This window comes from Rattus norvegicus, chromosome 8 (genome assembly GCF_021556685.1).
Source record: "Rattus norvegicus strain SHRSP/BbbUtx chromosome 8, alternate assembly SHRSP_T2T, whole genome shotgun sequence".
Lineage (NCBI taxonomy): Eukaryota > Metazoa > Chordata > Mammalia > Rodentia > Muridae > Rattus > Rattus norvegicus.
Window position 1 is genome coordinate 73,252,607 of NC_141541.1, and position 24,474 is coordinate 73,277,080.

Consider the following 24,474-nt stretch of genomic DNA (forward strand, 5'->3'; position numbering starts at 1 on the left):
GCCACCTCCACTCTCCCCTGTGGAACTTTATCATCTACCTGAGCCACACACTGTCCCCAGTCCACTGCCTATCAACATTAGAGACCAAGTTCTGCTATCTTCTCCAGACCATTGGCCCTCACCCATCTCTCCTAAATGGCAGGGCCCTTTTAAGGTAATTCTCATGACTCCTACAGCTGCTAAACTTGAGGGACTCTCTCATCCGGTCCACCTGTCACACTTCAAACTTTTCATACCTTCACATAAAAATTCTTCATACACGTCGACCCTAATACACAGGACCATACTCCAGAAGACATCAAGACCACCCACCTTATCCCCAATTCCAGAAAATGAGATTCCACTCCAGTAACTGCGCTCGCTCTACCCCACTGCATTAGACAGGGGCCTCTCATCCTCCCCCTGCTGTTTGTTTCCATTCAGGGCAGCCCTTACATCTGGAGATTGGAGGTTCAAGAAACCTCCACAGATAACAGTCTTTCTAATTTTTTCCTTCTTAATTAAACCAAAAAACGGGGGAATGTTAGCACTCTGTCTAAGCTCCACCCCACAGTTACGTGGCAACAGCCAGGTATGCCTGACACTATAAAAGGGGCTGTTTGTTCCACACTCTTGCGCGCGCTCTCTCTCTCTCTCTCTCTCTCTCTCTCTCTCTCTCTCTCCCTCCCTCCCTCCTCCCCTCCCCCTCTCTCTCCTTTCTTTTTTTAAAAAGATTGATTGATTGATTGATTGATTGATTGATATGACTACACTGTCCCTTTCTTCAGACACACCAGAAGAGGGCATCAGATCCCATTACAGATGGTTGTGAGCCACCATGTGGTTGCTGGGAATTGAACTCAGGACCTCTGGAAGGGCAGTCAGTGCTCTTAACTGCTGAGCCATCTCACCAGCCCTCTCTCTCCTTTCTTGCTTTTGCCTTCCTGTCCCCATTTTCTCCCCATTCCCTTACCCCCTCTCTCCACATGCTCATGGCTGGCCTCTACCTCTCTACTCCTCTTCTCTCTCCCTCTTTCTGCCTTTCTCTGCCTCTGCTACCCTCTTAACTCCCCTCCCCATTCCCTGAATAAACTCTATTCTATTGTGTCTGGTCCCTCAGGGGGAAGGGATGCCTCAGCATGGGCCCCCAAAGGCACCCCTTTCCTCCATACTGACTACACCTCCATAGACATAGCCCCCTCTCTTTATCTTTTTATAAACGCATCACCCTCTCTCTAGAGACAGCCCTCCCAGCCCTGTTTGGCCCAGGGCCATGTCTCCCTTCTCACAGATCAGTCCTTATCACTGCAGAGAGCTTTCATTTGGTCCTTGACACTGATAAAGGCTATTGCCAGGACTTACACGCCTAGTTTCTGGTGTTGGCAAGGGATCCTGCTTGGCTTTGATGTTCACCTTTTTACAGACTCATCTGATGGCTGAAGGACTTTCTGAAACGGAGCTGGTGTAGATGGGCATAGAGATCAGTTGGTAGAGCACTTGCCCAGCATACACAAAGCCCTAGGTTGGATCCCCAGAACCACCAGGCCACATATCCCAATCAATGGTCCACATACATAATCCTAGACCGGAAGACGGAGGCAAGAGAGTCAAGAGTTCAAGGACATCTTTGGAATTAAAGTCTGGCCTGGGATGAATAAGACCATGTATGAAGCAAAAAAAAGGGGGGGGGGGGCGAAGGGATTTGTTGAATTCAGCTATTTGGAGCCTCACCTATGCACAAACCGTCTTAACCAGTTATCTATAACCAAAACTGAGTTTGTCTAAACCACTAAGGGAGAAAAACTGATGGACAAACCCAGGCATCTAGTAGGGAACAATCAGATCATATAGCTAAAACCTCCTAACTATGCCGAGAGGGCGATACTGTGCCCAACCTTTAGCAGAAAGATCAGCTCATCAACCACAGTTCAAAGGAAATCACACAGCTGCCTCCACCTGAGTTGGCACCATCCTTCCATACCAACCTTACATTCGGGCTGTGGCCTTTCCCCCTTATTCCCTCCTTCCCATCTGATAATTCTAGTTCTCTAATCTGCTTAAGTGACTGCCAAACGCAGACACGTGCGTAAAGTGCATCAGTGGTGGGCATAAAACAGAGTAAAATCCATGCGTTTGTTTGCATGCCCAAAGACATTACTATGCGTCTATGCATGAAAACAATCACTGTGGGGAGAGAAGGAAGCTGAGTACCTGGTCGACCAGGATGGGAGAAAACATTTCACCATATACCTTAAAGCTAGTGTGTGTGCATGTGTGTGTACCTGGTCATATAGCTGTGTGCATGGGGGCTATATGTGTGTGGGGGGGGGTATATGTGGATGTGTTTATGTATGTGTTTGGAGGCTAGAAATTAATAGAGGTGTCTTCCTCAGCCACTTTTTGAAATGGGATCTATCTCTCACCGAACCTGGAACTCGTCGATTTCACTATGCTAGCTGGTGAAGAAATTCCAGTGACCCACCTATATCCACTGTCTCAAAACCAGGTTCACGGACAGGTACCACTGGGCCTGGCTTTTGCAGGAGCCAGAAGAACTCAGGTACCCACACTTGCACAGCGGACACTTTAAAACTGAGCCATCTCTCAGGCCTCCTCAAGTGTTTTTTGAGCATGTGACAGAATTGCCTATTCGAAGGTAACTGTGAGAAGAAAATCGGGAGAAACCCTGTTTTTGTTGTTGTAGCTTGGTGCAGGATATGCCCCTAACCTAGATCACTGTTTCCTGTGGTCACCAGTGCTCAGTGTGTGTGCTGTCTACTCACAATCCCTTGCCCCTCTAGATTAAAAGCCCAGACTGCCTGTTCTGCCATCATAAAACATCTAACGTGAAGCCTTTCAGAAAGGAGATACTTAAAACATACTCGTATAAGATTACTGGCAGATAAAAAGAGAAAAATGGGGGCTAGGGATTTAGCTCAGTGGTAGAGCGCTTACCTAGGAAGCGCAAGGCCCTGGGTTCGGTCCCCAGCTCCGAAAAAAAGAACCAAAAAAAAAAAAAAAGAGAGAAAAATGTCAATGATAGTACCTAGAAATGTTCTGGTGAAATTGGCACACCCATGCTTAACATAACTATGGGCAGTTTAAAATTTGCAGAACCATTTTGCAAAGCGACATTGCAATATATAATAAGAAAAACATTTGCGCTATACAGTCTAGTTGGATTTTAATTTTTTCAAACACCTATTTTTAATCATAGTTCTTTTTTTTGGTACTTATTATCACTTTTATTTACAACAAATTATTCCCAATTTCTTCTGCTCAATAGTTCTTTGAGACAATCCATCAGCCTTAGCCAATCGGAGAATAAAACCATCTGACTTGCCCATCCTGTGAATGGCCCTGCAAAATGCCATAGGTTTTTTGTTTTGTTTTGTTTTTTTTATTAACTTGCGTATTTCTTATTTACATTTCGAGTGTTATTCCCTTTCCCAGTTTCCAGGCCAACATCCCCCTAACCCCTCCCCCTCCCCTTCTGTATGGGTGTTCCCCTCCCCATCCTCCCCCCATTGCCGCCCTCCCCACAACAATCACGTTCACTGGGGGTTCAGTCTTAGATGCCATAGGTTTTAAACTGGCCATTAAACTGGCCTGTGCCCCTGTCGATCTCAGCCACATTCATCTGGAAGGACGTGTGGTCCTTGGCAGCAATGATGTGGTTGCTCCAGGAAGCATTTCTGCAGCACGTACAGATTCACAAACTCACTGGCGGCGGCGTTCTGCATACTGAGGACATCCCTGCTCACAGGTCTACTAAGAATGCAGAAAGTTAATGACAGTTCTTAAACACTTTAACCTCTTTTGTAGCCCATCACCCACTGGAGATAGTGGGAAAAAAAGGATGGGGTGGGGGGGGAGATGGACCTATATAGTAAGGTTCTTTGAAGCAATTCCTATCTGTGTTGTCTGGAAATTGGCAGTTCAGTTCACCAGTTAGCAGGCGGCAGCAGCTCAGTCTACTCAAAATTTCTTTATGGCTAGACCAGAAGTTCAGACTGGTAAGTAGGAATAGAGAACAAGAATCAGCAGTGGTGATACTTCCTAGCAGAGTCAGCAGTCCTCTCAGGGAAGCAAAGATCAGCGAAGATGCAAGACCAACAAGCACTGCACAGCTGGTTGTACATGCAAGCCAAGCTCAGCTGCCATCACTGTCCATCAAGTCCTTTTTATACTCTCTCCAAGCAATCATGTGTCCTCCACGGGTCTCAGCATCGGTCTCAGCTGACATCACTCTGCCAATCAGCCTGAGTCCACAGAAGTGCAAGAAGCCACAGCACACCACCAGAAGATATTAGGTGCATTTCTCTCTATGGAGTCCTGACAAATGCAGCTCAACTATGCAATGTAAGGCGGCCAATACATGGGTGTCCTTAGCAAAAAAATCTCTCATCATGTGTCCTTTCATGTACTTGCTTTAGCAGAACATCCTCTCTCCATGTCTGCTTCAGCGAAATATTCCTTTACGTGTTTGCCCCAGCAAAAATACCATCCAAAGGACTTTCCCTTAAGTTTCCACGTCACCTAGTGATTTACCTTTTGTGGATTTTAGTCTAAGAAAATCGTTCCAAGGAAGAAAGATGCATTAAGTGTCTATAAATACCACACAATTTTTTTGTGTTTTTTTTTTAATTTTAAAAAGCAATCCAGTTATATTACAACCCATAATTGGGGAAAGTAGAAAATTCAAAACTAGAAACACTGACTGTGTTTATGATTTGTTAAACTTCTTTTAATGCTATTAACATTGTACAGAGGCAAGATACTAAGAAGTAACTTGAGTTTTTTTCCTTGCTGTGTAACTGTGGTCATCAGTTTTACTGTCGACTTGATGCAATCTAGAATCTCTTGGAAAGGGAATCTCAATAAGGAATTGTCTGAATTGTGTTAGATAGTGGGATATAACTGTGAGGGATTTTTTTCTTAGCTGGATTTACTGGAGTTGGGAAACTTACCCTGAATGTGGGAAGCACCATTTCATAGGGTGGGTCCTGGTCAGTGTGAAAAGGAGAAAGCCTGCTGAGCACTGCCAGGCATGCGCCTGTTACCCCTCTGCTCTTGACTCAGTGTGATGAGACAGGCTGCTTCCAGTTCTTGCCTTCCCTGTTATGATGCTCTGCAACCTGAACTGCGAGCGAAAACAAACCCTTTCTCTCCTAAGTAGCTCTTGTCAGAATATCTTATCACAGCAATGGGCAAGGAACTAACACTTGCTCCTGCCCAATTTGGAGTGCTAATAGGAGGCAGTCATTGCTCTCTTGGAGTTGCAATGGTGAGACTCAAGAGCAGAGATGCCAAATTCTCCTTTCAACAATTCAACTTCATATGTAAGACAAAATATCTTGAAGGGCAAAACAGCCTAAGAATAAACACATTGTTCCACTAAAAACAGACTTAGAGAAGCCAACCCATCCCCAGACAAGGAACTCTAGAGAAGGCTCTGAGAAAGACATGCCAGGGTCTGAAATGGAGAGGGGGAAACCCTGCTTCTAGAACCAGTTTCTCAGGGGGCTTAAGCAGCAGGTAACAATTTACCATATAATGTACATGACACTGGATTTACCTGTGACTGAGCAAAATTATGCTTTTTGTTCCTACATGAGTGAGTCACATAAGTCCAGGTTGAGTTGAACTACATAAAAACTAAGACAATTCCATACATGTAGCTTGAAAATGTTTCTCTGCTCACATGTAAAATGCACATACACAACAAAAGGCTGGAGCTAGTGGCTGGGTTTGCTGAAGGACATCGGCTGTAGAGTTTGTGAACGAAGAAGAAGATTGAAGTCATGGCTGGTCCAGAAAGTGATGGCCAATTCCAGTTCACTGGTATTAAAAAATATTTCAACTCTTATACCCTCACAGGTAGAAAGAATTGTGTCCTGACCACATATGGAGGCATTGCTTTGTTGGTCCTATACTTTAAGTTAAGGCCTAAAAACACCCCAGCTGTGAAAGCAACATAAATGGATTTTGAAATGTCTGGCCTCATCTGTTAAGTCCCATGCCTGAAGAAGCTGATGTGAACTCATCATGTAATACTCAATATGTACAATAAACTATGAATCTGTAAAAAAAAAAAAGGCCTATGGCAAATTAGCAAGATTGTTGATATGTCTTTCAGTTATGTCTGAACGTTCTGCTTAGACTTAAACTTAAACTTGGGAAACTGTTGCTTGCTGCTGGAGAGATTGCACACAGGCTTTTGTATGCCTCTTGGGTTCCCCAGGCTTTATCTTGCTTTGGTTTTAGTCAAGTTCTACATCTAGGACGAGATCAGTATAGTATGTGCATGTTCATGTGACTGCATATGCAACATGTGTTTAGCGTGCATGCATGTGTATATATATGCATGTGGAAGTCACAGGTAAACATTGAGTGTCTTTCTCAATCGATGTCCACCTAATTGATTATTTAATTAATTCTGAGACAGGGGCTCACAGTGAACCTAAAGACTGCCCAGCTCTGCCAGCCTGTCTGCAGAGGGGCCCAATGCCAGAACTACAGAGTGTATGCTGCCGAAGCTTGACTTTCTATGTAGGTACTTGGACTCAAACTCAGGTCACCAGACTTGTGTGGCAACCACTTTACCAACTGGTTTAACTCCTCAGCTCCTGAGACCACTCACCTTGTTGGTTAATTATGGGAGTTCCATCTAAAAACTGCCAGTAAGTGGCCTTCTGACTTTAGGCAGATCACTCTTTTCTGGGAAACAAAGAAGTAAGTATAGGGGATCATATATGTGATATATAATACATTTTGTATATAAATATATGCATATATATGTACACGAAGATGGCTATAGAATGTGTGCACATGCTTGTGCACAGGATCTAAGGGTCTTGTCCAAGCAGGATGGTTCAGGCCCCAGCTGGCTGTGCTCTCCACCTTCTGCATCTCTCACATCACCCTCATTATTAAGTCAGCTGACACGAGCGGGGACCCCGCTCCCCATTGCACACGAGGATTTCTAATTTCCTCCTGTGCATCATTTCCTTTAGTGATGTCCATCTGAACTGTGCTACTGCTCTCACTACAGTTGAGAGAGAGAACGCCGAGAAGGGCCGTTGGCGGGGAGAAGAGCAGGATGTGGGGCCAGCTCTGCCTCATTCCCGGAGTTTAATTCCTTAAACCCGGTCACTGGAAGCTGCCAGAGTCTGGACTAAAGACCCAATACCTCAGACAAGAACTGCCTCCAGGATGTAGCCTAGACCCTACAGAAAGAGGTCTCAATACAGGAAGGTCTCACCTTCCACTCGCAATCTCCCTCTAGGTAGTGGTTTGCATGGTTTGCTTCAGTCTGCAGGTGGGTGGGCCTGATATACTAACTTTTTCTCATTATTTATTCAGTTTACATCCCTCTCAGTCCCCACCCCCATTGTGCTTCTTTAAAGAAGATTGATTTGTTTTTATTTTACGTATATGGGTTTATCTATATAAATATGTGTATATTCGCTATGTGAGTTCCTGGTGCCGAGGGAGGCCACAAGAGGGCAGCAGACCCACTGGATCCCACGAAGCCGTTGTATGGGGACTGGAACCCAACAAGAGCTTAAAGGGTTCTTTTTAAAAACGTATTTGATGGGGGTTGGGGATTTAACTCAGCGGTAGAGCGCTTGCCTAGCAAGCGCAAGGTCCTGAGTTCGGTCCCCAGCTCCGAAAAGACAAAAAAAGAAAAAAAAAAAAAAACGTATTTGATACTCATTGGAACACAGGCCTGTATGATGGTGCCAGAAATCCTGGAACTGGAGTTACAGACAGGTGCGAGCTGCCATGTAAGTGCTGGGAGTTGAACTTGGGTCCTCTTCAATAGGAGCCAGTGTTCTTAACCACTGAGCCATCCCTCCAGCCCTGGACCAAGTGTTCTTAACTGCTGAGCCACCTCTCCAACCCCCATTCCCTGCTGAGTTATCTTAGTCATGCTTCATGATGTAGGTAACTTATCTTTTTCTGATCAGTGCCAAGACTACAGGGTGGCATAAAATCGGCTAAGCTTTATCAATAACATATAACAAGACTTGGTGAGGCCTGACTTGCCAGTAGAGATATAACATGTTCACATAAAGTACGCACAAAGGAATCAGGCAGGCTTTGGGGGTGTGGTGGCGGAGGGGACAGTTGTTGTTCTTGTTGGTGGTGGCTTGTTTTGTTTTTCATTTTGTTTTTCTTTGTTTGTTTGCTTGTTGAGACAGTTATCTCTGTGTAGCTCTGTTTGACCTGAAGCTCACTTTGTAGACCAGACTGGCCTCAAACTCACCTAGAGTTCCCAGTCTTTACTTCTGGAGTGTTGGGGTTAAAGGTGTGTACCACCATGCCTGGCACTTCTCTGGGTTCTTGACAGGCACACTGAAAAAGGCTGTGCTGAAACAAAAAGGAGATATGAGATATGGGACGCCCACCCCTGAGATGGGAGCTATGGGATACCAGCCCCTGAGACATGAGCTATGGGACACCAGCCCCTGAGACATGAACTATGGGACACCAGCCCCTGAGGCGGGAGCTATGGGACACCTACCACTGAAGAGACAATTCTTGATTGTGCTAAGCAGCTTTTATGTTCTTGGCAAAGGGGAAAGAAAGCCATAGGTTATAGAAAGCTGCAGGGAGAGAAGTTATCTTTCTAACAGTTTCCCAGGGGAGACTGCTTGGAACTCCTCACGAATCTCCTACACTCTCCAGATAAGCTCTGGCTAGAACCTCGCTCTGCAGCTGTAGGGATGCAAGTGCTGTTGCCAAGATGCTGTGCTGCAGACATTGCCTCACAGCGTCATCAGACTTTGAGTGGTTTGTAAGTCTCGGGGCTGAGGGATTGAGCCCAGGGCTACAGATGTGCCAAGCACCTTTCTGTGAGGGAAAAAAAGAGGAGCTTGAGACATGGCCACACTCTGTAGCAAGGCTAGTCTGCTCCAGAATGCACTAGATACGATAGGCTGGCCTCCATCTCACTGGATAGCTTAGGCTAACCTCATACTCCCAGCAGTCCTCTGATCTAGTTTCCCAATGGGGAACTGCAGGTGCGAACCGCCACACCCTGCTGGGTAGCACCTGTCCTACCACTAAGCTACATTCCTAGCCAAGGGAGGGTTTGTTTGCTCAACTTAACCGTGGCACAGGGGAGAAAAAATAACTCTGAAAACTTACACATCCGAGTCTGACTCTCTCACTAAGTTGTCCAGACTTGTCCTGAACTTAGAATCCTCCTGCTTCAACTTCCTGAGTACTGGAATTTCCAGCCTGTACCACCAGACCTGTTTTCTAATTCACTATGAGAATGCAAACTGCACAAAAATCAGGAAATTTGTCCTTTTTCCTCACTCTTTGTGGGCCCAGATTTGAGAACAGTGTCAGCAACAGTGTAAAGTCTCAAAACCTGCTCTCAGGTCAGAGATGTCAAGTGGGATACTTAGAGAAAACCACTGTTCTTTTAGGGAATTAAAAAAATTAAAAAAAATTAGAGTGAAGACTCCTTTAACCCTACAGTGCGCCAATACACACTGCAGTGGGACACGGTGCCTGTGGATCCTTTCTTAGTGCCACTAATTCCAATGACACACACTTCCCAAAGGTAACAGGAATGGGGGGGGGTGGGGGTAGCTTCTCCACCAATCCGGCCTCCGCCTACTTCCCCAGCTACCTCACTACTGTTCTTCTCTTTCCCTCAGCTAATGTACAATGCAGATTAGTAAGCAAATGATGGGTCAAGGCCTCGGGGTGTGACAGCCCTCCGGGCCTTACTTCTCTATCTTTCATATCTCAGTGTCACAGACATTGTTCTCTTTCATCACAACTAAAGAACGAGTTGTTATATCCATTTACAGAGAGAAGGCCCTAACCTGAAAAAGAATGGGTGGTCTACTAAAGATCTTAAACATTCAAGACAAAGTTCTGGAGGCTGGAGAGATGGTTCAGAGGTTAAGAGCGCTAGCTGCTCTTCCAGAGGTCCAGAGTTCAATCCTTAGCAACCATCGGTGGCTCACAACCATCGGTAATGAAATCTGATGCCCTCTTCTGGCATGCAGGTGCACATGCCCATAGAGCACTCATATATCTAAAATAAATAAATAAATAAATAAATAAATAAATAAATAAATAAATAAATAATAGTTTAAAAAAAAGACAGATTTCTGTATCCAAATTCACGTGTTTTCCTCCCCATCATAACTGTAATGCTGAGGTCTCCAAAATTATAGTTGGCCTCTGGCATCTCAAAAAGGTGGGAATTTTGGCTTTCCACTCTAATGCAATGTGTGTGTGTGTGTGTGTGTGAGAGAGAGAGAGAGAGAGAGAGAGAGAGAGAGAGAGAGAGAGAGAGAGAGAGAGAGTGTGTGTGTTTGGATGACAGCCTGCTGGACCTGGTTTGCTCTTTCGGAAATCTTGTAGGCTCAAGTGCCTGTACCTACTGAACCATCTCACCGGCCGGTGAACAGGGAGTTTATCTACTTTGAGTAGCCAACAGAGGTGGAGTGAAAGTCTGTTGATTTCTTTTGGAAACCCCGCCCCGCTACCCCCCACCCCCGTAAGACAGTCCATTTGGCGCGCCTCCTCCCGCCGCTCGGGGGCGCTGTAGGGCCTGCTCGCGCGCGGAGGTGAGAGTCATCCTTTCTTGGTCCGGCCGCTAGCCTTCCTCTGTCGGAGGGCGGGGCTCGAGGAACCGGAAGTGCCGAGGCCTCCGGTGCTGTCTTCTCCGCCGCCGCTTTTAAGTCCCTTCGTTCGCCGCCTGGGTGCCGCGGGGGCCGCCGCCGAGGAAGCTGCTGTGGCCCCGACGGGAGCGGAGGCGGCGCGGCATGAAGCGGCGTAGGCCCGCTCCATAGCGCATCGGGACGGTCCGGGCGGGCCCGGGGGAAGGTGCAGTATCCGCCCGCTCTCCCTCCCCTGCGCCCGCGAGGCCACGGCGCTCCGGCCGGCCGCCCTCGGGCCGCTCCCGCAGGGAGAGCGGGCGGCTGGGCCCCGTTGGCCGGAAGAGGAAGCGCACACTCTGATTGCGAGGCCGCCAACGTTCGCTAGGCGCCCCTGAACGCTGGCTGCTGCCCGCTCGGACTCGCACGTCCGTTATCTTGATAGAGCCTGGCTCGGGTTGGGATGCCGGGGACGGTCCGGGCTTACGGAGGAGGAAACGGAAATCCGCAGAGGCGAAGGGGTTCGCCTGAGGTCCGCCAGTGGCGGATGGGATTCACCTTTGGACTCGCTGCTTTTCCCCAGCCGGTGTTCCTTCCTCCTGCTTCACTCTAGATCCATTCTTCCGCTCTCTCTGTCTCGCTGCCATTCTGTTCCACCCATTCGCTACAGGGTCCTTGCCCTTCCTGTCCAGCTTGCTCATCCTCTTTAACTAAGCCTTGCTGTTCCTACTTTCTTCTCGCGCCACATTCGCTGCCACACCTCTCCTTCCTCATTCATAGCTTTCAAGCCCTTACCTCGATAAACTTTCTCAGCTGTAGACACCGAAGAGTGAAAAGGCTAGGCTCCAGTGAGGTGTGCAGGGTCTAGACGACTGATTGGTCTTTACTGTAAAAAGCTACGGGATGCCATTTCTGTAGACCCCACCCCAAGAATCCCGAAGCTCTTTTTAATCCAATATGTCATTCTCGGAATGAGGGGCTTCGCACTTTGGGGAGGTGTCTTGACTCTTAGCCAATTGCTACTAACATTTTTTACCCCCGCTTGCCACATAGCTCCCTCACCTCTATGTGGCATACAGAGCTTGGAGTCTAAACTGTTAACAACATGCAATTTATTGTTGCAAAATAACACACACATTTTTTTCCTAAGCTAGACTATCAACTGGCTTCGTGATTATTTTTTTTTTTCTTTTTAGAAAAGCTACTTGTGGGGGTTGGGGATTTAACTCAGTGGTAGAGCGCTTCCCTAGCAAGCGCAAGGCCCTGGGTTTGGTCCCCAGCTCCGAAAAAAAAAGAAAAGAAAAGAAAAACTACTTATCTCACTTATTTTCAATATTATGGCAAGAAAAAGAAGGCAAAAATGGAATACACTTTAAACGAATAGGACATCTTTGTCAAAAATTCTAGCTGGCTGTAGTGGTGCATACCTGTAACCCTAGCATTTGTGAGGCTGAGGCAAGAGGATCTTGAGTTCAAGACTAGCCTCGGCTACAGAGAGACGCTGCCTACAAACGGAAAAGTGAACACAATTTAGTTGATTAAATTCAAGTTCCCTTTCTGCAAACAATGGCCCATAATGCACACTCCATTGTACTGAATTTATTCTCTCACCAGCTTGATATGACTTTATGTAAAAGGAACATAGGCACATAGAAATAAATTCTATCTTTGTGTGTGTGTGCTTGTGTGTGCTCGCGGCTCTACATGCACATGTCTTGGGGATCGTGAGGATAACTTTTGGGAGTCCTCCCTTTCCACTTCGTTGAGGCAGAGTCTCGATTGCTGCGTACTCCAGGCTAAGCCGATTCTCCTCTCTCTGCCTCCCTTGTCGCATTAGGGGTGCTCGGTTGACAGACGCTCCAATGCTTTCCTGGCTTTCCGAGGATCCTCAGACTTCTGCCACAAGGGCTTTTACCTTTTGAACCAATTCCCTGGCCCTAGAGATAAATTACATCTGCCAAATTCAAGGCTTTACATTTGACACCTCACATCTACATGCCTTTTAAAAAAGGCATGTGTGTGTATGTGTGAGGGTATGTGCATGTGAGTGCAGTTCCTATAGAAACCAGAGGTATTGGACCCCCCTGAGAACTGGTCTTATGGGTGGTTGTAAGCAGCCAGAAATGGCTACTGGGAACCAAACTTGGGGCCTCTGCACTAGCATTATTAACTCTTAACTGCTGAGCCATCTCTGGCCCACTTTTGCAATTTTTCAAACCTATAATTTTCCCTTTAATGTGTCTGGGCATCAAGATTTACACCTCCTGTCAGAACTTAGCTACTCAATTTGAGTTATATGTTTCTGGAGAAAGTAATTTTAGGGCTGAGCTCGTTAGCAAAGGTCTGCGATTTCAGCACTCAGGAAGCTGAAGCAGGAGGACTAAGAATTCAAGACCTGCCTGGGGTTTGTAAGACCTATCAACATAACAGTTTTGACAAATTGGAGATCCAAAAGAATTCAGGCATATATTACACTAACAGGAAATCTATCAGTTAAATATTTGGGGGTTTTTAGGCTTATTTTTTGACCATATATGGTCCATTTTAATGATCAACATCTCTTATCTGGTAAGCAGGATTGGATGGTGAGAAAAGGAAAGATTCCTGTGAGAAGAGATCAGGATGAACGGAGAGATCTGTGCTTAAAGTTGGGCCAGGTGAAAATGATCTCTTTGAAAGTAGAGATCTGAGCAGATGAAAATACCATCAGGTAGGCACCAGGGAAGGTCCAGAAGTGGAGAGGGTGGGGCTGTGAGATGTACGCATTATGTTGAGGATGGATAGGACCCTGTTTTAGAAAATTCAGGCCACATGTTTTGAGGATATATTTGTATATAGAGAGTATCGGGGAATCCTGGAAACTAGTTAAACAGTTGTGAAAATTGCACAACCTATGTCGCACAGAATATTTACTGTCAACAGTGGCAGAATGTCATTTAAACTGTACAGTGTGTGTATGTGTGGAGACTAGCACAGTTCAGAAATTTCCAGTTTTTAAATAGAAGTTGACGTGAGTTTTTAGATAGAAGGACTCTCAAGTTATTAATGACTCCAGCTGGGCAGTAAAACTCTGGAAGTCTACTGAGCTGCTCTTTTCTGTTCCTTGGCCTTGTGCTTGCAAGGGGTAGAGGAGCGATAGGATTTCCCACTTAAGAAAACTGAATTGGATTGGTATAGATTCTTTTCATTTTAGTCCCTTGCTCCATCAGAAAACTAGGTCCTTTGACATACTTGATTGAAAGTAGGCCTTCTAGCTTTTAGTTGGGCCAACAGCCACCACTCTCAGGTACTGCCACCTGATACTCTGAGTCCCAGTTGGTCTCAAAACCCAATTCTCTGCTGGATTTTAGTCAGTGGAGCCCTGGATGCCCAATGAGAGTGTTACAACTATACCCAATGTAACAGTATTTGTACTATTTTGTTATTGTTACATTGAGTGATAGTATCATGTACAGAAAATGATACAACGCCCCACTGTGCATAGGTCAGCACTTTTGCATACCAGTAATTCAGGTTAGGTGAACTGACTCACAGCTTGCACCTTCCGATTACTTACATTGCAGGTAACTTCTTAGCATGGATTGATGTTAACTGCAAAGCAGAGCTTTAAAAGAAAGACATCATCTTAAATACACAGCTATGTATTGATTGTTGGAGAAGTAGTTAATGGTTATGTGAAATGGTTACAATGTAATTTGTTTTAGTTTGTGGAACTGCGATTGAACCCACCACTGAGCAACATCTCTATATGGTTTCCTGATAGCCTTCTTGTTGTATTTATCTTTTTCTCATACTTTGCTCATGTTCTGTTTAAATATCAGAAAAGATCAAGAGGAAAAGTGTATCTTCTGGGTTTGTAAAATAAGTATAATCAGTTTTCAAGGCTATTAAATTATTATGGTGTTGAACTGGCAAATTGGATATGGACTTATAAAATGCTGATGTGAATGCAATATGCTTTCTTCACTGATCACTTAGATTCATTAAAGCCACTTACAGACAGCCTTTTCCTTTTCTGAGTAGGAAGTTACATCATCAGGAAGACTAGTCATGTAACCATCAGTGAACACTAAGTATCACGAGTACTTGATAGTGCCTGGAGAAGAGCAGGAAGTTCAGAATGTGTCAGGCTGTGTTTGGTTGTCAGGAGTCCCTCTCTCATAAGAGCAAACAAGGCATTTTCTTAGGTTACTGCCCCAGGTTGTTAAAATTTCATTGTAACAATGTTGTTACCGTTCTAATTTGTTACATTAGAAACAGAGCAATCAGCATTTGTTAGATGTGTTACTTTTTAAAATGCAAAAACACTTACCTCCTCTGGCACATAGCTTCACTATTGACATGCTCTGGAGTGGAATGTAACAGCCAACTGGCACACGGCCTGTTTCCTTCCAGTGTGGGAAAGGAAAAGGAATTTTGGCAGGAGATACCCAAGGAGAGCCTTTTATAAAAAGTTCCCAAAGGGATTTATAGTCACTGTGAAATTGACATGACCTCAATTTAAAAAAAAAAAAATCCTTTTTGGAACTGAGCACAGAGGTGGAGGTGGGGGACGCCATTACTGCTTTTCTTATTAGGTTTCATTACAGTTGTGCTGAAAGGCATATTATTTATTTACTTGGCCGTTGTAATAATATGATAGAAGACGGTCCTGTAAACAGCCTTTTGTGCCTTGTTTTCCCAGGAAGATGCAACATGGCAGCAGCAATGGAAACAGAGCAGCTGGGTGTCGAGATATTTGAAACTGCAGAGTGTGAGGAGGGAAATGGTGAATCACAGGATCGACCCAAACTGGAGCCTTTTTATGTCGAACGGTATTCTTGGAGTCAGCTGAAAAAGCTGCTCACTGATACCAGAAAATATCATGGCTACATGATGGCTAAGGCGCCACATGACTTTATGTTTGTGAAGAGGGCGGATCCAGATGGACCTCACTCAGACAGGGTCTACTATCTGGGTGAGTACGTTGCACTCTCAGCGAGGACACACCTCGGGTGTGAGAGCTTACTGTAATTCAGAATCGACTTTGCTAATAAGCAAATCCGTGACTTGTTTCTTTTAAAGGGAAAAAAAAAAATCACTTTTAATTTGAAGAACTTCTGTTCAATAGCCATGCTAATTTTGATTCATTTCATTAGGTATTTTTACTTGCAGGCAGCAAGTAATTGAGCATGATCTTTTTGACAAAGATGAAGTTAACCTAAGACTTGATTACAGTGATTAAAGCTGGTTTGAAATGTTTTTCCTGTGGATGGTCAGATAAGAACAAATTGTAAACCCTTTAGTGTGCGCCTGTCCTTGGCAGCTACAGCTTCCACTGTTTTAAACCAAGTCTTGGTCTCTTCTTCCTGGCCATTTATTCCATGCTTAAGATCTGACCACATTAAATATATCAGTCCACTTAATGTTTTTCCTTTTCTGTGCTGGGGATTGAACTCAAGGCCCTGTGCATGTTACGAACATACACATTCCATTCCTGAGTCACCCCACAGCCTCTGAACTTCCTTGTTGTGGTTGCAAGTGTGTCATTAGGTCTTTTATTTCCTTTTTATTAAATGCATTTATTTACTTATGTATGTGTGTGCATGTGCATATACCACAGCACCCATGAGACAGTCCAAGGACTACCTGTAAGAGTTGGTTCTGGGGCCGGAAAGATGGCTCAGTGGTTAAGAGCACTGACTGCTCTTCCAGAGGTTCTCAGTTCAACTCCCAGCAACCACATGGTGGCCCACAACAATCTGTAATGGGATGCTCTCTTCTGAAGTATCTGAAGACCAAGTACAGTGTACTCGCATATAAATAAACCTTAAAAAAAAAAAGAGTTGGTTCTGTCCTACCATGTGGCTCTCAAAAGATTGAACTCAGATGGTCGGGCTTGGCAGTAAGTGACTTTTCCTACTGAGCCATCTGGATGGCCTCTCCTAATCTACTTTTCTATTAGGAAAAAAGTCTGGACACAGGATGAGACTGAAGCAGGAGGATCATGAGTTCAAGGGCAGCTTGTGCTACAAATAGCAAGTTCCTGACTCAAAAGAAGTTTCCTCCTTCAGAATAGCTGCCCATTTAAGTTTCTTTCATTCATTCATTGTCATCATCATCATCATCGGAAAGAGTTTATTTATTTATTACCTTTATAACCCAATATCAGCCCTTCCTCTCCCAGTACCCCCTCATGCAAGTCCTCCCCCACCCCCCTTTCCCTTCTTTTTTCCCTTTTCTTTTGAGAAGAGGAAGCCCCTTCTGGGTGTCAACCCTCCACCCCCCTTATAACATTTTTTGGTACAGCATAAGCTTTATGAGGAACAGAAGACACATTTCCACACATGGCCTTCAGACCAGTAGAGTGCAGGTCCCGGTGCTCGCTCACAATCCTCAGTGGAGACACTTCAGGCTTTGCCACACTGCACATTCTCCAGGCTCTGGTACATCATCAGCACTCAGGTTGTTCAGAGACACGTTCTTCTCTTGGCCAAAAGCATAGAGGGCCTAGATCTTGGCGGAACCTCCGAATATTCTCTGATTAGACAGGGCAGGTCGGGTGCACTTCTTCAGCTCCACGGAATTTTGATGAATGAAACCCTCACACCCTGGCTACCCTGTGAATCTCAAATAGCCCCAGCTGTGCATCTTGCTAGCCTCATTCCTTATTAATTATTGCATGTGTGTTTTAGAGACATTTCCTAGAGTTCACATCATAATTGAAGATTGGTTCTTTTTTTAACTTTCAGAATATTTTGTTCTATAATTGCCTCGTAATGAGCAGTTATATTTTCCTGATTCCCTACTCTGTGCATGTGTGCGTGCGCGCAAACAGGGCTAATAATCTAATTTTCACAAAAAATCAGGACAGAAACCGTCCTAGTCACTGTCTTAGTCATTCCTGACAGTGGAATTTCTTTTTTTTTTTTTCCCTTTTCTTTTTTTCGGAGCTGGGGACCGAACCCAGGGCCTTGCGCTTGCTAGGCAAGCACTCTACCACTGAGCTAAATCCCCAACCCCGACAGTGGAATTTCTTAAAGAACATATTCTGATTTTTTATTGATATTGCTGAATGTCTCCTACAAAGAGGCTGTGGAGTTGGTATTTCTGTTCAGTCATCTCCACAAGACCTCTAACCCACAGTTGATGTGCTGATCCTCTTGCCTCCGCCTTCCACATACTCAGTACATGGAGCATCACCATACCAGTTACGGTACTTTTTTGGTGGGGGTAGGGTCAGGGTCTCACTATGTAGTCCTGACTTGCCAGGAACTTTCCATGTAGACCAGGCTGGCCTTAAATCCACAGAGATCTGCCTTTTCCTGCCTCTCCCTCCCAAGTGCTGGGATTAAAAGCATGTGCTATGACACTCAGCCCTGGTTGTGGTTTTTTAATGTTTAGAAGCATTTTGTATGATGAGGGAATTTATTCATTACAGTATTTTCTGCTGGGATTTTTGTCTGTCTGCCTGCCTGTCTGTTTTTGTTTGTTTTGTTTTGCTTTGTTTTTGAGACAGAATTTCTCAGTGTAGCTCTAGCTGTCCAGGAACCCACCCTGTAGACCAAGTGGCCTCAAACTCCCAGACTCCCAAATGCTGGAATTAAAGATGTGTACCACTGGGGCTGGGAATTTAGCTCAGTGGTAGAGCGCTTACCTAGGAAGCGCAAGGCCCTGGGTTTGGTCCCCAGCTCCAAAAAAAAGAACCAAAAAAAAAAAAAAAAAAAAAAAAAGATGTGTACCACTTCACCGGGTCCCTGGCTTGTTTTGTTGTTGTTGTTGTTGTTGTTGTTTTGGTTTGGTTTGGTTTTGGTTTTGGTTTTGGTTTTTTTGGTTTGTTTGTTTTTTTGAGGTGAGTCATTTTTGCATTTCAGATACATTTATCAATGCCACGTCATAAATGGTACCTGGAGTATACAGCAACATTCCATGTTCCCATCTAGCATAAAGGGCTTAAGTTTTGCTTGCACAATTCATCTTGAGTGGGCTCAGGGGACAGTTTAATGGAGGCCGAGGGCAGGGGCAGGACAGGAGCCTTTCAAAACTTTGCTTTTTTGGTCAGCACTCTTGATTTTATGAAGGATGAAGGCCATTAACCCCATTCCTACTCAACTTTACCAGTAAACCTGGTATAATATTGTTTCACAGGGACCTGGGCATTCTTTAGAAGACTTTTAAGTAGCTCAGCAAGTTCAAGGCCGCAGGTCTCGCCACACCAGCCTCCACGCAGACTGGGAAAGGTCACTGAGCAGGAAGGTGCCACACGGGCCTCCTAGGAAAATGAGTGGAGTAATGAGTTGAGTCTTTTAAGATATTTTAAAACTCATAATCCTCCTGCCTCAACATTCTAAATCGGGAATTAATAGTGCTCCACTGTGGATGACTTTTTCAGTTTTGTGTTTTCTGTGTAGTAGCTTTTGCTCCATGCTTAGGATCCCTTCCACCTAGATTTTGTTTTGTCTGTGGTTCACTTGCTCCTTTCTTGTGTCTCCCTGGCTCTTCAAAAGCAGGTTGTACAGCACCTTTCAGTAGGAAGACAACGTTTCTCCCTTTCAGGTCTACCTGCGTGCATGCCTGAGTGTGTGTGTGTGTGCACCATTCAGATCTGCGTGTCGTGTGCATGCATTCGTTTGTCAAGGCAGTGTGCGCACACTTGCTCCTGTGTGAGCAGGACACTGACTTGTCACGTGGGTGCCGGCATTGGAACTCTGGTTCCTGTGACTGTGCAGTGCGTGTTCAGTTTTGTTTTGGCTTCACCTTCATGGTTAGAGTGTTTCTAGTCTGTTCCGCATGTATTCCGTTCCATGCCGCCCTGATGGGTGCCACTTCAGTCACATTGTGTTTCTTCAGATAGACCTGGCTCCAGTTGGGTTAGACCTCTTTTCTTTTCCCTTCTCCAGTAAAGCAAAAGACGTTCAGCAAAGCACACATCAGATCCTGTCATTTCACTAAGTATACTTTCATTCGGAATTCCAAAAATAATTGTGTTTACAGTCACAGAACTTTATAATGAAGAAAAACTAGAATTAACTTAAACTTGTTTGTTTCTAAGTACAATTTAGGTAGTTAAAAAAGAGAAGAAATTTTCAAGTCTGAAGTCACACTGTTGTTAATAGAAACTAACAACAAAGCCAAAAAATGACAGTTGTCTTAACTCTTACGTTGTCTTTATGCTTTAATAGTTTTGTCTTGAGATGGACTAAAATCTAAATATCAAAGTTATCTGAGTTAAGTAAGCTCAGGGTACTTGCTGCTCTTCTGTAGGACCCTCATTCAGTTCATAGAACCCACATCCTCAGGTTCATCACACCCCCCAGTAATTCCAGCTCCAGGAGATGTGGCGCCCTCTTCTGGGCTCATTGGGTACCTACACATGTGTGTTATACATCTATGAATGCTGTGCCTGCCGCCATAGAGTTTTAGTATCAGGATGAAACCTGAGTGTTTTCTGTGAAACTTTGGGGAGTTTGTGTGTGTGTGTGTGTGTGTGTGTGTGTGTGTGTGTGTGTGTGTGTGTGGAGAGAGAGAGAGAGAGAGAGTGAGTGTGAGTAACTGTCTTCAGACACACCAGAAGAGGGCATCAGATCTCATTACAGATGGTCGTGAGCCACCATGTGGTTGCTGGGATTTGAACTCGGGACCTCTGAAAGAGCAGAGCAGTCAGTGTTCTTAAGCACTAAACCATCTGTCTAACCCAGGGAGTTGTTTTATATTTACCTCTTGCTTAGTTTTTTGAGACAGAGCCTCTTCAATCTGCTCAAACTGGCCTCCAGCTCACAGTCCTGCCTCCTGAGAGCCAAGATTGTAGACACAGGCCTGACACTGTTAGAAGCTTTGGCAGTCTTGTTTTTCTTAGTTTTTTTTGAGACAAGACTTCAGTTAGCCCAGGCTGGCCTCAAAATCCTGATTCTCCTAAGTCTAACTCCTGAGCTCTTCCATTATAGGCAGTTGCCACCATACCTAGCTTGAAACATTGTTTTTATTCAAGGAAATCTCCAGGGCATGAAGCATGTGCATACCCTACTTAGTAACATCATTTTGGTTCCTGTGGAGTGGAAACTATGGTAATGTGTAGAAGATGTTATGTATTTACCACTGTTACTGTAACAAGGACAGTATTACAAAATAATAATGTGGGTTTTGTTTTTATTTCTTCCTTATAGCCATGTCTGGTGAGAACAGAGAAAATACACTATTTTATTCTGAAATCCCTAAAACCATCAACAGAGCAGCAGTCTTAATGCTTTCTTGGAAGCCTCTTTTGGATCTTTTTCAGGTAGGAACAAGTATTCTAATTTCTATGATTTGGTTTCTATTTCTTCATTTATTTCTGGGAAGACCTTCTTCTAGGGTTTTATATTTTAAGTAGATGTGAATAAAAAGGGATTAAAACATTTCATTGCTTTTACATGTATGATTTTTAAGTTACTAAGTTTCTGTATCTAAAATCATAGGCTGTTATAATTCAATATTTTGGTGTTTTGTTTCACTTATTTTAAATGTTTTGGTTTGTGTTTATGAATGTTTATGCACCACACATATGCCTGGTATGCATAGGTGTCAGAAGAGGGTACTGGATCCTCTGGAACTGAAATTACAGATGGTTGTGAGCCCTCTGATGTGGTACTGGCAATCAAACTCAGGCCCTCTGGCTGAGTAACAAATAATCTAACCACCGAGCCAGCCCTCCAGCCCGATTTTGTCTTTAGTTAGTTAGTTTTTGAGGCAAAGTCTCACTATGCAGATCAGGCTGGCCTTGCGCTTCTGGTGGTCTCTTGCCTCTGCCTCCTGGAACTTGATAGATACCTGTAATTCTAGTACTCAGGAGGTGTAGAAGCAGAAAGGCAAAGCTACCTACTATCCCCCACCTCCACCTCCACACAAAACAGTCTGTTCTCTCGGCTTGCTTAGGGTATGCTGGGCTACTATGTCCAATCCCTACTAAGGTAGCTGGGGAGATCTCTGCTCTACAACTAACTGTGCAAAACTACTGAATCATGGCTACCTATAGAGGGCAGAGGGCCTTGACTACTGAGATGATGGGCTTTATTTTTGTTTTCTTGTCGTCGTCATCGTCCTCCTCCTCCTCCTCCTCTTCTACCTCCTCCTCTTCCTCCTCCTCTTCCACCTCCTCCTCCTCCTCCTCCTCTTCTACCTCCTCCTCCTCCTCTTCTTCTTCTTCTTCCTCCCCCTCCTCCCCCTCCTCCTCCTCCTCTTCCCCCTCCTCCTCTACCTCCTCCTCCTCCTCCTCCTCCTCTTTCTCCTCTTCCTCCTCTTCCTCCTCCTCCTCTTCCTCCTCTTCCTCCTCCTCTTCTTCCTCCTCCTCCTCCTCCTCCTCTTCCTCCTCCTTCTCCTCCTCCTCCTCCTTTTTTGAGACAGGGTTTCTCTGTGTAGCCCTGGCTGTCCTGGAACTCTCTATAGACCAGGCTGGTCTCAAACTCAGAGATCTGCCTCCTAAGTGCTGGGATTTAAGGTGAGCACCTCCACAACTGGCTTATTCTTGTTTTCTAGTTATGCAATAGTGATTAAATGGTTCTATACTACAACTTCAGACTTTGTGAAATAAATGTGGTTAGAGCTGCTTGCGGCTTTTGAGTTACAGTGGATGTGAACAGTAGAGATGCTAGGATTTCAGTGAACTTCGAAGACCAGTTGTTAGGAAACTGCAGTGGATAACTTTCCTTTTGTCCTAGGCAACACTAGACTATGGGATGTATTCTCGAGAGGAAGAGCTACTCAGAGAAAGAAAGCGCATCGGGACTGTGGGGATCGCAGCTTATGATTACCACCCGGGAAGTGGGACATTCCTGTTTCAAGCTGGCAGCGGCATTTACCACATCAAAGATGGAGGACCACATGGGTTCACAGTAAGCTGCAGTTACTGTAACTGTGTTAACTGTTCTGAGATCCTAAAGAGAATTTGTACCAAAATCAGAAAGGAAATTAAGGTCAAACAAAATGGTCAGTTTATTACAGCTAAAAAATTATTATGTTTTTTAAAAACTTTAATAATTTATTTTTATTTTATAGGTATTGGTGTTTTGCCTGCTTCACACATGTATGTCTGTGGGAAGGTGTCAGACCTTGGAGTTATGGACAGGTGTGAGCTGCTATGTGGGTGCTGGGAATTGAACCTAGGTTCTTTGGAAGAACAGTCAGTGCTCTTAACTTATGAGCCATCTCTCCAGCCTTTAATTTTAGTTTTTAACTTTAAGAGTTGATAGTTTGGGACTAGGAAGAATGGCTGGGCAGTTAAAAATGCTAGCTGTTTAATTTCCAGCACCTACATGGTGGGCATAGTCCTAGGGGATCTAACACCCTCTTCTGGCCTCTTTGAGTACCAGGCATGCAAGTGGTGCAGACGCACATGCAGGCAGAATACCCATGCACAGAAAATAAAGGTTATAAGTAAAATCTTAAAGAAGCAAACAGAAAGCAGATGGGCACTGGACGAATGGCGGCTCAGTTCTCAGCACATATAACAGGCGCTCGCAGCTACGGCAACTTCAGCTCCAGGGCATCCCTGGCTTCTGCAGGCTCATGCACTCACATGCACAACCCCAAACACACAGAGACACGTGTGCACAGTTAAAAACGATAAAAATAAACATTTTTTGTTAAAAAAGAGGTTAATCATTTTTCCAATGATAAAAAGATACAATGTTTTCTTAGATTTAATCTCTCTCTATAGTATGGTGTGTATGTGAATGGGTGTGCGCATGTGTGTTTATATTTGTATGTGTATCTTTGTGTGTATCTGTATGTGTGTATGTGTATCTTTGTGTGTATGTGTATCTGTGTGTATGTGTATCTGTGTGTATGTATGTGTATCCGCGCGCGCGCGCGCGCGCGCGTGTGTGTGTGTGTGTGTGTGTGTGCGCGTGTGTGCGCGCGCGCTCGCGTGTGTGTGCTGGTGCTCTCAGGTTAGAGGTGTAGCCTCCCTGGAGCTGGAGTTGCAGGTAGTTGTGAACCGTCTGAAAGTGGGTCGTCAGCAAGAGCGGTATATGTTCTTTATGCCTAAGTTACCTTTTTAAAAAAGATTTCTTTACTTAATGTATATGAGCATCCTGTCGCTGACACTCTTGAAGAGGGCATCGGATCCCATTACAGATGGTTGTGAGGCACCATGTGGCTGCTGGGAATTGAACTCATGACCTCTGGAAGAACAAATAGTGCTCTTAACCACTGAGCTATCTCTCCAGCCCAAGATACATTTTTTTTTTTTAATGTTCAAAATGTTTTCTGTGCTGGAAGATGCAGAAATGGCAGTTTTCTATTTCCTCTGAGTGCTGAGAGAGATTTTGAAAGATATTATCACAGGCGATTTTTTTGTTGTTGTTTCCCTGAAAACCTAATTATGTTAATGAATGCATTTATATTTGGTTTTATTCTAAGTAATTCTTTATGAACAATTGGAAATATTCTTTTGGTAGAATTGTATTGACCTTAGCTTCCATTACATTACAATTTTTGGGATGAGCTGGAGAGATGGCTCAGTGGTTAAGGCACTGGCTGCTCTTCCCCGGAGTCCAGGTTCAATGGAGAGAACCCACATGGCAGTTCATAGTCGTCTGTAACCCTAGTCCCAGGGGTATAATGCCCTTTTATGGCCTTGTCAGCCACCAGACACACATGTGGTGCACAGACATACATGCAGACACCACACTATATACATAAAATGAAAAGTGAATCTTTTTTAAAAGTTAAACATTTTTCCCCTTATTTATGTATTGTGTATGTGTGTATGCCTCAGTGTGTGTGTGTGGAGGTCAGAGAACAACTCCCTTGCTCTGTTCTCTTATTCCACCATGTAGGTAGGGCCCAGGGACTGAGCTTGGTTGTTGGGCTTAACAACAAGAGCCTTTACCTGCTAAGCCATCTAACC

At 44.6% G+C, this 24,474-nt stretch overlaps 1 protein-coding gene and 1 pseudogene across 7 annotated transcripts in view; both read left to right on the top strand.

The window, feature by feature from the left end:
* The first annotated feature begins 5,710 nt into the window (after positions 1–5,710).
* LOC120094339 (ATP synthase membrane subunit DAPIT, mitochondrial-like) lies at positions 5,711–6,043 on the top strand (annotated as a pseudogene).
* Positions 6,044–10,639: 4,596 nt separating this feature from the next.
* The window catches only part of Dpp8 (dipeptidylpeptidase 8), a 55,250-nt gene continuing 41,415 nt past the window's right edge, over positions 10,640–24,474 (top strand). For 2 of the 7 annotated variants that reach the window (XM_087562087.1, XM_087562089.1), the window contains exons 1-5: positions 10,640–11,038; positions 13,187–13,320; positions 15,295–15,567; positions 20,753–20,865; positions 22,283–22,456. In XM_087562087.1, the coding sequence (XP_087418213.1) occupies positions 13,305–13,320; positions 15,295–15,567; positions 20,753–20,865; positions 22,283–22,456 (576 nt within the window). In that variant the 5' untranslated portion in view covers positions 10,640–11,038; positions 13,187–13,304. 7 annotated transcript variants of the gene reach the window in all.